Source organism: Grammomys surdaster, unplaced genomic scaffold, assembly GCF_004785775.1.
Source record: "Grammomys surdaster isolate TR1022 unplaced genomic scaffold, NIH_TR_1.0 946, whole genome shotgun sequence".
In the NCBI taxonomy this organism is placed as follows: Eukaryota; Metazoa; Chordata; class Mammalia; order Rodentia; family Muridae; genus Grammomys; species Grammomys surdaster.
In genome coordinates, this window is record NW_021605365.1 from 770,811 (window position 1) to 786,458 (window position 15,648).

At 54.5% G+C, this 15,648-nt stretch overlaps 1 protein-coding gene across 1 annotated transcript; it reads right to left on the bottom strand.

The window, feature by feature from the left end:
* Window positions 1-117: 117 nt before the first annotated feature.
* Garem2 (GRB2 associated regulator of MAPK1 subtype 2) lies at window positions 118-14,604 on the bottom strand. Its single transcript, XM_028782936.1, has 6 exons — window positions 14,403-14,604; window positions 11,358-11,498; window positions 5,225-5,355; window positions 3,624-4,685; window positions 2,786-2,958; window positions 118-2,277 (listed from the first exon to the last, which is right to left on the bottom strand). Exons 1-6 carry the CDS (start codon window positions 14,512-14,514, stop codon window positions 1,257-1,259), a joined length of 2,640 nt encoding a protein of 879 aa, XP_028638769.1. The 5' UTR covers window positions 14,515-14,604; the 3' UTR covers window positions 118-1,256.
* Between the last annotated feature and the right edge of the window lie 1,044 nt (window positions 14,605-15,648).

The window sequence follows — 15,648 nt, forward strand, 5'->3', positions numbered from 1 at the left end:
GTGTATCCATGTGTATCCAGGGTGTAAGAGCAGGCCACACAGACCGTTTCCAGAGTCCTTCCCCGCCCTTGGTCCTCATGGCCTTCCACAGAAAGAATCAGCCAACGCCCAAGGACTTACTCTTTCACTACTCTGGGGTCTAGCCTTTATTTCCTTATTCCTTGAGGTTTCATTAAACAACGGTGAGAAGACAGACAGCGCAGCATAAGGTTCCTTGTTTCCGTCTGAAAGGCAGACGGGCAGGGCTTGTCTGTCCATAAAACACAAGAAATAAATATCTAGGTAGGCCAGGGAATGCCGACGAGACAACTGCTACCTCTGGGGCCCTGACACCAGAGGCCATGAGTGGTTCTTGTTAGAGGTGCTGAAGAATGAGGGTGAGGGGTGTCCATTAGCCAGGCCTCTACTGTCAAACAGATCACCATACTTAACACTGAAGGGCACGAAGATCTGAACCGTGTGAAGAAGTTCATGACTGGGCTCAGGAGCAAGCAGCCTTCCTGAGCCACTTACCACCTACACTATCACCAGCTACACTGTCCTGTTATCAGTGATACACCGAGAAGGACACCAAGAGTCCAGTAGAGCCAAAGCTGATGGCAGGAGACTGGTGGGGTAGAGGTAGCTGGCCTATGTCTGGCTCCTCTCCCTCAGGTCCTCAGACTGCCCTGTGGAAAGCAACAGGCTATTTGTGATGACATCAGGACAGGGACTCTGGTGCTGGACATAGGCCTGTAACTGATTCACTAGGGCAAGGGGTACCTCACAGACAGAAATCACATCCCTAACTCTGGAAGAGCTGCAGGCCAAAGCCCACAGAGTGTGAAAGAAAGGGCACTTTGGGGACACTGTGCTTAAAAGGATGAGCCATCTTCCCTCGTCTCTAACCTGAACATAGAGGGCTGAGAAGTGTGTGGTTGTGAAAGGCTGCAGCAGGGCAGAGAAAGGCATTCTACCAGCACAAAGTCACCCGATGACATACACTCCACCTTTACCCTGCTGTGGGAATGGCACTAAAACCCTCACGGGGCGGCTGCAGAGCAGTGACATGCTCCTGCAGGGTCTGGCCCCAAAGGGCCACCGTTCCCAGTGTATCTCCCCTGGAACACTCAGTGTTCCAGAGCAGCCTCCATCTTGGCCCACATTTTCTCTGCAGGAAGGACCTGCCTCTGGGACTGCTGTTTCTGGCAGACCCAAGTTAAGCCCCAGGACCTCTGCTCCCAGAGTTGAGGCCAAGCAGCAGCCAGCCGAACAGTTCAGATCTTGGGTCTCCAGCCTTTGATGAACTGCATGATCTTCTTGACCTGAAGCTTGGTAAGATGAAAGTCATCAGCCAAGATGTCTTCACTGAGCTGCACGAAGATGCTTCCGTCAATGCGTTCTCGGGCAAAGAAGCTCACCACGTCCTCTGAGAGCCCAATGAAGCGCAGACTACGCGAGACCTCTTCCAGGGAGAGTGCAGACAAGTCTGCTGGTGGCTGCCACGAGGAACCATCCCGGACTCCAGCGCCTGTGGCTCCCTCCCGGGGGCTGCCAGGAGGCCCTTCCAGGCACCCTTGGGTGAGAAAGAGTAGGGTTCCTCCTGCCTCAGGTCCCTGCAAGGCAGCTGGTGACAGTGAGGCAGGGACCTGCCTCAGCACCAAACCTTCGGGCTCAAAGGCCTTAGGCGGACCAAGTGGTGAAAGGCAAGGTCCGGACACAGGTGCCCCCGCAGCTCTGGGCTCCTGACAGCGCAGCAGCTCCAGCTCAGGAGGACTGGCCTGCCCCAGCTCAAATGGGTCCAGGGGCTCCAGGGCTGGCTCCTGCCACTCAGAGGACGACAAAGAGGAGGAGAGAGCAGCTGAGTAACCTTGGCCCTGTGGGCCTGGGCCTGGGGAGTGTGTGGGGCTGGAGGTAGCCAGGGTACCCGAGGTGGATGTGGACCCAGAGGAAGAGGCCGCTGTAACACCTGAAGGGTGGGCGGGCCCAGAGAAGGGGTTGAGCGCACTAAAGGGAGCAAAGGACTTCTGGGGACGAGAGGGCTTGAACAGAGGCGGGCAGCTATGGTAGTTCTTAAGCACTGGGGTGTCAGCCCCCAAGAGGGAGGTGGTTCGACTGCTCAGGGGCTCTGCTAGGGCTCTCGAGGCCTGGCTGGGCTGAGTGGTGGTAGAAAGTAGGGGTCCTGGTGATGGGCGACTAGAGGATTCGCTGGCTTTACAATCTCCCCAAGTGCAAGGGTAGCAATAGAGAGAGTATGCATCCGGTGACGGGGAACCACTGCCACTGCGGGATCCTGTCCTATAAGCAGAGACAGACACACAGGATGCACACATAAGGCAGACAGAGTGGGAAGTGACAGTCACAGGACCCCAGAGCTGTTGGCAGGAAACTATCCCTCTACTGTATAGCCTGAGACCCTCTTGGATCCCCTGAGTCCCCAAGTCATGTCAGAACAGGAGAAATTAAACTGACAAAGTACAAATTGAAAAAATGAGAATCTCAAGGCTAAAGATAGGCTCTGTGGTTAAGAGCACGCGTTGCTTTTCCTGAGGACCCTGGTTAGGTTCCCAACACCCAAATGGCAGCTCGTAACCACTCATAACTCCAGTTCCAGGAGATCTGAAGACCTCTTCTGACCTCCATACATACATGCAGACAAAACATTCATACACATAAAATAAAATCAGTACATCTTTAAAAAGAAATGAAAGATAGGTGCTCCCTGCAGCAGAGTGACCAGGGCAGGGAGTGACCACCCACTACCCCATGCATCCGAGCAAAGCCAGAGACCAAGGTAGCAACTCACCCATCCTGCAGGCCAGGGGAATAGTAGGAGAGGCTGGTGCTGGGCGAGTGGACGGGCTGCAGCTTGGGAAACCGGGGCGGCACTGGAGGGCTACCTGTGAGCCTGCTGCAGCTGCTGCCGCCACCCCTAGGGGGCACAGGAGGGGCGTGAAGCAGGCGGCACTCTTCCTTCACCTGCAGACAGAAGATCATGACTGCCTCACTGGGCAGCTGGCCCTCCTTACCTCACCTTCCAAGCAGGTGGGCCTGGGCCTGAGACCTCGTCCGACACAGAATGGAGGCCGCCCTGTCTAGACACCCCTAGTCTATTTCCAGCCTATTTGTCCCTCAGACTCTGTCTCTATTCCATCACAAATTCATTGTGAAGGTTGGTAGATTGGAGGACAGGGTGGGAGTGGGGGCGATAAAGATATTCCTTCTTCAGAGAAAAGGAAAGGGACCTGCTACCTGTCCTTACAAATTAAGTGCCCCAAAGAGTGTGTTAAAAGGTGTGATTGATAAGGGAAATGTCCTGTGGACAAATAAGTGGGGGGCCGTTAAATATCAGCGCAGAGCGTATCAGAGCCTATAATGTGGTTCTAACTCAGTTCAGGGGTTGCTGGAGATTACTCACATTTCCCACATTTACTGCACCTCAGAACTTTTCCATCATGTAACAACAGGTAACCCTTTTCCAGCTCACCCTCAATTCTCTAAGCCTTGCATGTGTGTGCCTTGGTCTTTTCCCCTCTCCTTCCCCCTTGGCTCTGGTCATCTTGTCACTCCCCAGGAGCACGGAACCTCCGTGTACCTCTAAAAGCTGTCTAAATTCCTTCAAGGACTGAGCAGAGCTCACTCACCGCTTCAGATTTGGGGGGTACAGGAGGCGGTGGTGCCTCTGGTTCATGCCGTGGGGGCCCCACGGTACCGAAGGAGATGAGGTCCGGCCCGGCCAGTGGCCGTGCACGGGCGTCGGCGAGGCTCTCGGGGGCTTGGTGCACCCACAGTTCCTCGTAGGGGATCTCAGCGCACGCAGCCGCGGGCTCGGGCGCACTCGCCCAATCGGGGCTCACGTACTCCTGGTCGCCGTCGCCGGGCGCAGGCAGGGCGGGACCCAGGCGACCCGGCGGTCCAGGCGCGCAGACCGGCCCGGGGGCGCGCGGCGCGGGCAGGCAGAGGCGCGCACGGCGCGGGCTGGCGCAGTCGTCGGCGAGCTCCGCGGGCGCCTCGCGCACCGCAGTGGAGTACTCGTCCGGATCGAAGCGCTCGCGGCAGTAGGAGGCGCTGTCGCGCACCAGGCGCTCGACGCGCGGGTCCCCGGCCAGCAGACCCTGCGGCAGAGTGAAGCGCGGCGTGTCGGTGAGCAGCAGGAAGTGGAGGGGCGCCGGGCCCTCGCGGCGCAGCGCCAGCCCCAGCACCACCGTCTTGGAGATGATGCTGACCAGCTTGTAGCAGTGGCCCTCCCGCACCGGATGGAGGTCGTAGGGGTTGCGCGGCGGCCGGCTGGGTACCAGCACATTCACCGGCAGCCGCACGCGCTCGATGATGGCGCGCACCGTGTGCTCGCCCTCCTGCATCTGCAGCTCCAGCGGGCTGCGCGTGCTGAAGCGGCCCTGGCACTGGAAGGGCAGGCTCAGACTCTCGTTGGTGCGGTGGTTCATGCAGATGAGACAGGGCATCTTGCCTTTGACGGGCTTGGCGGCCCCGCCGCCACTCCCTGTGGCACCCATGCTCCCGGGACCGCCGATTCCGGCCAAGGCCCCTGCACGGCCCAGCTTGCGCAGGAGCGTGGTGAAGCGCGAGCGCTCCTTGGTCGTCTTGGCGCACAGAATCTCTGCCTGGCCCATGAGAGTGAGCTCGTCACCTGCGTGCAGTGTGAAGTTGTACACCTCGCTGTCCTCGCTGAACTCGCCTGACACCACCTGGGGAATCCCATAGACAAGGTGAGGCTCTAGCTAGGGTCTCAAGGAAAGTCAGACACCAGCTCCAAGCTCCTCAAGCTCTCCTTCCTCTTCAGCTGTCGCTGACATCAAAGCAAGAGCACTGGACTGAGACTAGAAGGAATCTGCGACTTTAACGTTTTCCTTAGGTCCTTATAGTTACCTCATATGATACTATGAATATAGTATGAATATATGAATATAGTATCATATGTATCATATAGTATGAGAGGTACTTTGAAAGTGCTCAATCACGGCAGATTTTATTAAGCCATCTTGATCATTTGTATGATAACAATACCTCACCCACCCAAGACAATCAGGTCGTAACCCCTCCACACACCAGTCCTACTTCACCACATTTCCTAGGAAATGCTTGCATCTACTTCCACTGAGTTAGTGAGTGGGCTTTTCTGGCATGGCCTGACTATACCAAAGGGTGCTCAGAAGCAACTCTCCAACACTCTAACCTAGAGAAAGGGAAGCTTGGGAAGGTCCTACCCCGTTCCCAAAGGACTAACCTTGACACTGAAGGTGATGGCTTCCATCACAAAGATTCGATCAGGGAAGACACTGGCCACCTCCTCCACGCTGCTGAAGTATCTCACCGGCTCCCGCACATCCCGAGCCTGCTCCAGGAGCTTGAATTTGCCTGCACGGGGGACACAGGCTACTGGGGGAGGGCTTACCTGCTAGGGGCCAGGACTGAATTCTAGGAACATCAGGTCGCTTACTAATTGCTATCCCAAACTCATCCAGTCCCTCTGGAATTCAGGTGGGTACAAGGCAGGTATACTAAGGTATAATGTAAACATCATGTAAATTGTCTGTCTCGCCTTGCCAACCAGATCCGCTTTTGTGATGAGCTTAAAGATAAGCTAAGAGCCACTCTGCCTTCACACAGATGGAAAAGCTGGGAATCAGTGAGGACTAACAGAGGGTGATGGAGAGAAGACATAGTTTCTCTAGTTCTGCTGTGGTCCTTCTCCACAATTCGCTCACATTCATGGCGTCCCCACCCCACTGTTCTGTCAGTCACTACCAAAGTCCCTTCAGATTGGACAGTTCTGTAAACAGTCTGCTTTCCAGAAATTCAGGCCAGCTGGAGAGATGGCTCAGCAGTTAAGAGCACAGGCTGCTCTTCCGGAGGTACTGAGTTCAATTCCCAGCAACCACGTGGCAGCTCACAACTGTCTGTTGTGAAGGGGGGGGGGGATTGCGAAGCTATACCTTTCCAATGAAAGGGACTTTACAGAATGGACATTTTATTCTGTAAGAAATGAGAGAAAACTCAGCAGACAAAGTGTTTGTCATACAAATATGAGGACCAAAGTTCAGCTCTCCAGCACCCACATGGAAAGCTTGTAATCCCAGCTCAAAGGAAATGGAGATAAGAAATCCTCAGAGCAAGGAGACTAGCCAGACAAACAGAAGGAAGAAAGTACAGGCTCAGGACAAGTCTGCCTCAGTATACAAAGTAGGGAACAACCAAGGAGGGCACCTGGTGTTAATCTTGGGGCTTTTCACAAAGTGCACATGCACATACATGTGTCCATACACTTTGACATACATACTTGCAAGAACAACACATACCCATGCACATGTGTGCACACACAAACAATAAAACCAGGAAAGAAAATGGACGAAGCCCTCCGGAAGAGTTTGAACAAGAAAATACAATGATCGAGTAAGCTCTGGTAAGACTGGGGCAAGCAATCCAGTAACAAATCCTGCAGAAGAGCCAGGGAACAGCACACAGTGAGCAGACCCATGGGACACTCAGAAGGAAGACCCTCACACCCTAGTGACAAGGAGGGAAGGAAGTCAAGGAGGAAAGGACTGAGGGTGATACACATGGCCTATTGGTGGATCACAGAAGGGATGGTAGACTGTTCCACACTGGGGACCAAGACGAACATGGCAGAGGCTGATCCTAGAAGACCAACAAATAGCCTCATAGGGTAGTGGCCCTTGTTGGTGCCCCACAGTATGGTGTCACTTGTACATGTGGGAACGAAAGAGCAACAGACTGAAGCACCACTGAGCCTGTGGGGCAGTAAGTTACATAAGTGGAAAAGAGGGTCTTAACCCTTTGGGGACCTATGACCCCCTAAAAAGCTCACATTGCTCATAGTATAAATGCACAGTGAAGAGGGTTCCTGCCCCTCCCGATGTCCAACCAGAGGCAGAGGGAAACTAAGAGACCCCTGGTGCCTGACCTGAAGAGCCCCTGGCCAAAGGCAGGGCCTGAACCATCAACATCCAGCACCAAGGAGAAGATAGAAACTAAGAAAGAGAAGAGAGGACAGCGGAGGTGCCCTGGAGCAAACCGAAGTGAGGGTCCTGGTCCAGCCCCAATCTCCCAGACGCTAGAGGGAAGAAGAGCCATAGCCCAAGGCATCAGGGAGAAGGAGGGGGCCAGAGTCAAGGCGCAGGAGTCCCGAGGACACTGACACTCTCTAACCCGCTTCAGTCTCCTTCACATCCACACGTGAACCTCTACCCCTTAGCCACAAGCTGCCAGACGTGGAGAAATGCCTGCTGCCCCCTGTGGCGCGATTTGGAGCCCAGTCAGGGCTGGATCCTGGGAGGATGTGGCAGGGAAGATCGATGTAACCATGGTATCCAGCACCGCCCCCCTCAGCCGCCCAGCCGGGTCATTTCTGCCGGGAGGAAGGAAGGGAGACCTCCCGGGAGTCGTGTTGGCCTCTAGAAGCCTTCTTTGCCCTGAAGCTTCCTCTCCTGCCTCCCTCAATGTCCGTGTTAGTGGCAAGGTCTACTACAGGATCTGGGGACTGTCGCACATTTGCACTGTGCTGAGATCATCCTTTCCAGCCCGAAGCACCCTACCCTGCAGCGGCCTCTCAGAACTTGACCTCTCTTGGGCAGGCGAGCTCTCAGTAAAGAACGGCGGTAGTGACTCAGTTGCTACTGTCTAGTTTGCACAAAGTCCCGTTCGGTTCTGCATCGCAGCGGTTAGGTGGGAAGGAGCATAGGCTTCAGACTTGGATGTGGCTGAGTCTCAGTTCTGCCACCAAGCAGCACGTGTACTTTTTTGCTATCTGGACTTTGTGATTTCCCATATGTAAAATGAATCTATACTACGTGGCTCTCGTTGGAATTGAGCAGAGGGGCGCACCTGACAAGGACTCTGCAGAGTCCAAGGCCAAGGCTCTGGAAATATCCCGTGGTTGGGGAAGGTGTTTGCACCCTCAGGCAGCACTGGCCCAGATTTCTCAAGACACCAAGTCACCCTGACTCCCGCAGCCTGGAGACAGCAGGCAGCAGCAGTGGCAGCGCCCCCAGTCTCACCCCTCCCCCGCTGGCCACAGCCGGCCGGGCCAGTGCCATTATTAATTCATTGGGAGGGCTCAGCGTGGAGCCTGCACTCTGAGCCTCTTTGGAGGCCCAGCCCCCCTCTCCACTCCCACGAAGTGAGGCCCCCAGCGGAAGAGGGAGCAGAGGCCACAGGCTCTGCCGGCCAGCTGCCACCCTACTGTCCTGTCCCCACCTCTCACACTCACTAAGGAGGCATCAAAATGGAGGGGTAAAGGATGGGGGCTTCCCCTCCTCCATTCATAGTGTTCTGGGAACTCTGTGACTTCAGTTGTAAAGATACAACCAAACTGGTACCACTGTGAAGGCCTTCACAAACTGCTGGAGGGTTTTAGTTCAAGAAAGTAATGATCTCTACCTGAACAAACGCTAGATTCTCACCTAGGGGAATGTCTAGCTTGCAGCCTAGGACAGAAGCCTCAAGTCAGCCAGATGGTGGGGGCAGCTCCTCCCTGGAGTATTAGAAGTACAGAGGCCAGCCCTGCAAAGTGTCTTATAAAGAGCTCAAACCTGGGGCAAGGTTTAAGCTTTGACTCAAAAGAGGCCCAAGCCAGAGAGAGCAGTGGTAAGGCCAGGGAAAGACTGTGGCCTCTTGGCTCCAAAGGCTGCAGCCCTTGCTGTACATAGGGGCAGAGAGCTGAATAGTGACGGACTGCACTGATTGGGAGCCTCACTCTCCAGTTGTTAAAGGGAGCCGACCAGTGAGGACAAAATGATGGTGGCCAGCCCCCAACCCAGGATCTGGAATGGTAGCTGCCCTGGGCTTTTACGAAGACATTTCTGGGATGGCATTGCACTCATACCTTGGGGACAAGAGCCTGTAGTGCTGGCGCAGTACAATAAACAGAATCCAGTAGTTACAATACCTGGGCTCTGGCCCTTGACTTCTCCGAGTGGCCCTGTGACCCACAGCAGGTCACTGCCCTCCTGTGGCCCTTGATTTCTTTACCTGCAAAACTGAAGTGCTACACTTTCTTTTGGCAGTAGACCTTTTCTTCAAACAAAACCTTACATTAAAAACACAAAGGTGCCAGGCAGTGGTGGCGCACTCCTTTAATCCCAGCACTTGGGAGGCAGAGACAGGCGGATTTCTGAGTTCGAGACCAGCCTGGTCTATTGTGTGAGTTCCAGGACAGCCAGGGCTACACAGAGAAACCCTGTCTCGAAAAACTGACAAAAAAGAAAAAGAAAACCCACAAAGGTACACGGTGCAGACCTGTAACCCAGCCACTCAAAAGGCTGAGGCAGGAGGAGCACAAGTCCAAGACCTGCCTGAGCTACAGAGCAAACCTAGGCAACTTATCAAGACTATGCCTCAAAATAAAGGATGACTGAGATGGCTCATGAAGGTGCTTGCAGCCAGGCTGGGAGACCTGGGTTTGGTTCCTTGCCCCAAGGAACCAAAGGTAGAAGGCAAAAATCTGCAAGTTGTCCTCTGACTTGCACATGTGTGCTGTCTTACGTGCGCATGTGCACACACACACACACACACACACACAGAGAATTAAAAATGTAATAGAAAATAAAATGAGTGCTCCCGTGAAGACACCATATCCTGAGCCATCCTAGAGGAACCACTACACTCAGAGCAACGGGAAATATATGAACAAAAAATGAAGCAGAGACTGAAGGAAGGGTCATCCAGGGACCATCCCACCTCGGGATCCATCCTATCTGTCACACCAAACCCTGACACTAGACACCAAGAAGTGCTTCCTGATAGGAGCCTGCTACAGCTATCCTCTGAGAGAGTTTGCCAGCACCTGACCAAGACAGATGGAGATAGATACTCACAGCTAACCACTGGACTGAGCCCAGGGATCCTAATGGAAGAGTTAGGGGAAGGCCTGAAGAAGCTGAAGGGGTTGCAACCCCACAGGAAGAACAACAATGTCAACTAAAGTGACCCCTTGGAGCTCTCAAGGACTGAACCTCCAACCAAAGAGTATTCATGGGGGACCATGTCTCCCACTACGTATGCAGCAGAGGACTGTCTTATCTGGCATCAATGGGAGGGAAGGCACTTGGTCCTCTGGAGTCTTGTTGCCCCAACAAAGGTAGATGCTGGGAGGGGGGTACAGGAGTGGATGGGTGAACACCTTCTTAGAGGGGAAGAGTAGGGAGTATGTGAGGGAGGTTTGCAGAGAGGAGATCAGAAAGAGAGACAACATTTGGAATGTAAATAAATAAAATAATCACTTTAAAAAAAAGGGAAAAAAAAAAGAAAAAAGAAAATAAAATGAAGCTGGGCAGTGGTGGCGCACGCCTTTAATCCCAGCACTTGGGAGGCAGAGACAGGTGGATTTCTGAGTTCGAGGCCAGCCTGGTCTACAGAGTGAGTTCCAGGACAGCCAGGGCTATACAGAGAAACCCTGTCTCGAAAAAAAAAAAAAAGAAAAAAGAAAAAGAAAATAAAATGAAAAGGTAGAGAAGGGACTGGGAATGTACCTGAGAGGTAGAGCACTTGTCTAGCAGGAATGAGGCCTTAATTTTAACCTCAGTAATACAAATAAAAAAATATATAAAACACATAAAAGCAGTTAGCACATTCTTTAGAAATCTAACACTTTAGCATTGTTTATAAAGCCAATCTAAGAAGACAGTTTAACACAAAACTGGAGAAAAGGAGTATTCAGTGCTGACAGGCAGCACAAGTTGGCCTTGGTCAGGGCCGCCTGGTACTGAGCAGAGCCTAGCAGACCTTCTCTTTGGGAGTGGAGTTAAACGCAATTCAGGGTACAGCCTCGAACCTCTCCAGTTAAGGATAAAGTCTGATTTCTAGTTGCTTAAAGATCCGTGTATATTCTGCCCACTGTGCTGGTGCTCACCTTTCGTCCCTAGTACTTGAAAGGCAAACAGAGCTCTGTGAGGTCGAGTCTCAGCCTGATCTATACAGTGAAACCCTGTCTTTTCTTAAAAGTGGGTAGTTTTCATCATTACTTCAAAATACATTTAAAAATAAAATGGACCTACCATAGTGGCTCATGTTTAAAATCACAGTACTTGGGAGGCTGAGACAAAAGACTAAATCTGAGTTCAAAGCCAGCCTTAGCTACATGGCAAGAACCTGTCTCTAAAATATAAAAGAAGAGTCAATAAGTCTGTAAGCCCGAATGCCAGATACTGAAACTCCCAAGCCCTAACTCTAGCCCTGGCCTCCAGTCACCTCCCTCTAGCATGCCCTGGCTCATCCTTGCAGCTCCAAGGACAGGTGGCCATCACTGGCTTTCCCTGAACATCCCCCCTGCACCCTTGGTCCCAGCTTCTCCTGCTTCCCCTTGCTGAGATCTTAAGCCATCTAGCCCTAGCAGGGCACACCTGGGTACTGCAGGGGGATGTCAATCTTGGGTCCAATGACATAGTGGCCCTCCTCCAGGGTGTGAGCTGTCACTGTAGTCCACTGGCGGCAGGAGTGGATGAGCAAGATATCTCGTTCACTGACGCCCTCAGCATACTCCCCTGGGAGAGAAAGAAAGAGAGAGGAAGAAGGAAATAAGAGTCAAGAGAGGAAGACAAAAAAGACTGGGTGACATTCCCCCCCCCACACCCCAACCTCCTCAGCAAGCCCCTGCCTGGGGATGGTGCCCTGTGATCCCTGTACTGGTTGGTCAGCAACACCAGCAGAGGCTTTCAGCTGTGTTGTGGGTCTGGCCTGAGCCTCAAAGCTCTGACTCCCTATGGGGACTCAGGAACTACAGCATCCACAGCCTCCCATTCATCATTCCACCAGAGTGCCTGCTGTCCTGGCCCAAGCTGAGGCTGGGGACTCCCAATGGATGAGTCTGGGCCAGCCAGCTTCTGCCCTCCAGGCATGTTCAGGCCTCAGGAGAGGAGGAAGCAATTGGAGGAAACAGAGCTGAGGGCATGTAGGGACATGGAGGAGAGGGACACCAGGCCGGGGTGGAGTAAAAGAGACGTTGCTCTTGACAGGAGTCAGGCCTTAGGACCGGGCAAATCCACATCAGTGGGATCCGGCCACGTCAGTGCCCAGGCCAAGCAAGGAAGGCCCTGTTGTGGCAAAGGAAAGGACTAGAAAGGATCTGTCCCCCTGGGTCCTGGCTATGAGGGCCCTCACAGTCACTGTTAGCTCAGAGTGACAGGGCTTACAGGAGCCTACTCCTGGATCTCTCAAACACTTTTCCTCTCTACCCACTGCCATGGAGTCTCACATTCACAGGACCTCAAAGGATAGGGGAGGGAACCCCACCCTGACACTGGAACCCGGCCCCAGAGAAGCTATTTCTTAAAGTTGAGGTAGCACATGCACTGGATTTAGGAAAGCAGAGTGGAGGAGGGGGAGGAAGGGAGCCTAGGCTGAGGGAAGCAGCCCAGGGGCAGAGGTGCTGGAGTTGGGAGGGGTCTGGGCCCAAGAGGCTCCATCCCCAGCAACGGTTTCCAGGGGAGCAGGAGGGGCAGCCCAGCTTCCAGGAGACTGATGGGGCGTATCCTGGATGCAGCTGGTGGGCAGAGTGGGGGTGGGGATGTCTCCTTCCCAGCCCCCTCACACTCACACTACACTACACACACACACACACACACACACACACACACACACACACCTCTTACAAATGTTCTACCATCCCAATGGATGGAAAATGGCTTACTTTAACATCGGGGACTTCATAAAGCACGTCCATGTAGTGTGTACAATGGGTGGGGTATTCAGGGCCTTCAGGGGAGGACCTCCTATTCTGCATGTGAGGATGCGTGTGCAGTAAAGTGCAAGCATGCACAGGGGAGGTGTGTCTGAGCCTTCCTCCTCCAAACCCCTGGAGGGGAGGAAACTCCGTTCTCTCCAGTTCTACAAGCTCTTTCTAAGGCTAGCCTTAAAAGCCCCACCCGCCACTATTCCACAGGGACACAGGCCAAAGTCACACACAGGTATACACACCAATAGCCAGGGGTCATCATCAGCCATAATAGTTCAACTGCGCCCAACAAGATAAATGCTTGTCACCCAAACATCACAACTCAGTCTCAAGATCCTATCAAGGGACCCCTCCTGAATGCATACCCAGGAGGGGACGTCCAAGGACACATAACTTCAAGCATACATCCATACTCTAATGGTGACCACAGTCATAACCACACTGTCACAGACGGCTAGGCTATCCCACACTATTGCTCATTCATTCATTCATTTAGTGAATGAATGTCCATACTCTTTGAACCTCCCCAAAAGCCAGCAGCCCCGTGGAATGGGATGCACAGGTGTCAGGGAAGCACAGAAAAGGCCTAGCCATAAAGAAGCACTCAGAAAGGAACTCAAAGAAAAGGGTATCAAAGAAATGAGTGGGAAGTGAGCAGGAAGAACCTAGGGCAGAATTTCCTATTCACAAGCAGACACAGTCCAGCTGCAGGCACAGTCCTGGGATCACACGCTGAGCCGGTGGGTAAGGTCCCACCAGAGTTGGATTCCATGTATTCCACCTAAAGGACCAGGACACCGACATCCCATAGAACCTGCTTCGGCCCGCCTGGTGCTCACTGTGCCCAGTTCTTGCTGTTGCGGGTCTGAGGAGGGGCTGCCAGTCCAAGAAGACGACAGCACAGGAGTCCCATTAGCATTCAGGGAAGCGAGTGTGCCAACGCGGGCCAAACCCCTATTCTTCACACACACAAAACCCCCGGCCTGGCTGCCAGCCCCGGCTCCCGCCCCTCCCCCAGCCAAACAGCTCCCCTTTCCCCTAACACTACAGTCCTCTTGCTCTGTGAAGCCTTCAGGCTCTCCCATATACGGTTCCATCTTCGGAACCCCGGGGGCCTTCTGGAGAAATAGGACGAGAGGTGGGGGAGGGCCAGGGTCCTGTGCTGAGATGGGGGTTGGGGGATGCCTGGTGGCCAGGCCCGCTCTCTCAGGCCTCTCCAGAGGGTAGTCTGCCCATTGCCAAAGGGCCTCAGGATGTCAAAGGACAGTTCAGGAAAGGTCCCAAAAAGGCATGGTAGGGAAAGACGTATCGTGGTCCAAGGGATGCAATAGGATGAAGGTGAGAGGCTGGAGACAAAGGGATCAAGGGGGTGCGGCCCGGGCAGGGGCCGGCAGGCGCTGGGAAAGCGGGGTGCACCGACAGAGCGGCCCACAGACTCAGCCGTGCTACTGGCTCCAGAGGGGACTGAAAACTTTGTCGCAACCCTGCGGCCAGTTTCTAACCCTGTGGACGGCAGGTGGGGCCCAGGAAGCGGTCCCCAGACTTGGGGGCTCCGGTTGTCCCAGGAGCCGCCCCAGAAGACAAGCAAGACCCCCATCGCTGGGGACAGGGAGGGTAGGGACCAAGTACGCCTAGCAGTCCCGCCAGCTCCCACGGAGCGAGGCCCCGACTGTTCGAGTCCTCCGCCCCCGTCTCCCCTCTGGACACCCGGTACCTGGTCCGAGACAGGCGAGCGTGGGTAGGCGACAGCGGCTGACGATGAGGTCCAGCGGGAAAGCGCCCATGCTCCAGCGCAGCCCCGCCAGCCCGGCCGCCAGCTTCTCCATGGCATGGGCGCTCCCCGGGGTCCGCTGTCCCGGGACCCCGACGGCCAGTTCCGCGCGGCTCGGGCTGCGCGCCCGCCGCCTCCTCCTGGGCCGTAGCGGCGCTCCCCGCCTGGCAGCCCAGGCGAGCCTCGAGAGTCACGTGGCTAGCCTCCTCCCACGGGGCGCCGGCCCCCACCCCCACCCCCATCCCCGCCCCGGCGCCCCGCCGGCCGGGCCGTGCCCCCGGAGCGCCCAGGTGACGGCCGGCGACGGGGCGCTTGGGGTGGAGATGGGTAGGAGAAAGGAGAACGGGGTCCGATGGGGCTCTGGCCCGGTGTCCTAGGTCATCCCCTCGTGCCAAGGCTTCGTGGAGTCCGGACCCAGGATTGCTGCGTTGCTCACATCCGCTACTCCAAGCTGGAGGCTGCTCGGTGGCGGGGATTCTCAGACTCGGGAGGAGCAAAGAGGGCGGGTGACACTTGAGGTTTGAATCTAAGTTGGATCCTGTAAGAGCACTTTCCGAACCCCCGCTCTCCCCACGCCCATCCCAGTCAGCTCTGTAGATGGGGAAACAGCTTCAAGCACCTGAACAACTGGGATCAGTTACAGGACTCCTTTTTTTTTTTTTAATCTGCTCTTTCTTTTCTGTTCTTTCCATCAACTTTCATCCCCTCCTGACTCAAGCTCTTGAGTTCCTTTAGAGGAGCTTTTCCCAGACGCTTTGCTGGCCTTGGTGTCCTACCCGACAGGAGGCTCGCTTCGCTTCAGTGTGTCTGCGGCGCCCTCTGCAGGTACAGGGTGGTCATGGCTGAGTGCCCTCCAAGAAGGACCTTGGTCCTAGTCTGGTCCTTAAAAGCAGGGACTCTTATTCAATCTTGGCCTCCGTGCCCTCAGGAGACTTCCACACGTGTACACACAAAGCCTCTCGTCTAATGTGCTTGAACCCCAAAGGAAATGCCATCAGATATCACCTTTTCTGGTTTTGTTCTGTTTAAGACTAGGGTCTCTCTGTGTGTAGTCTAGGTTAGCCTCATTTTCCCACCCTCCTGCCTTAACCTCCTGGACTACTACAGGCCAGACATAGCAGCCTTGAGCCATGGCGTCAAGAGCGTTTTTCCTTTTCTTTTTTCATACCCAGGGCCTGCCACATGCCAA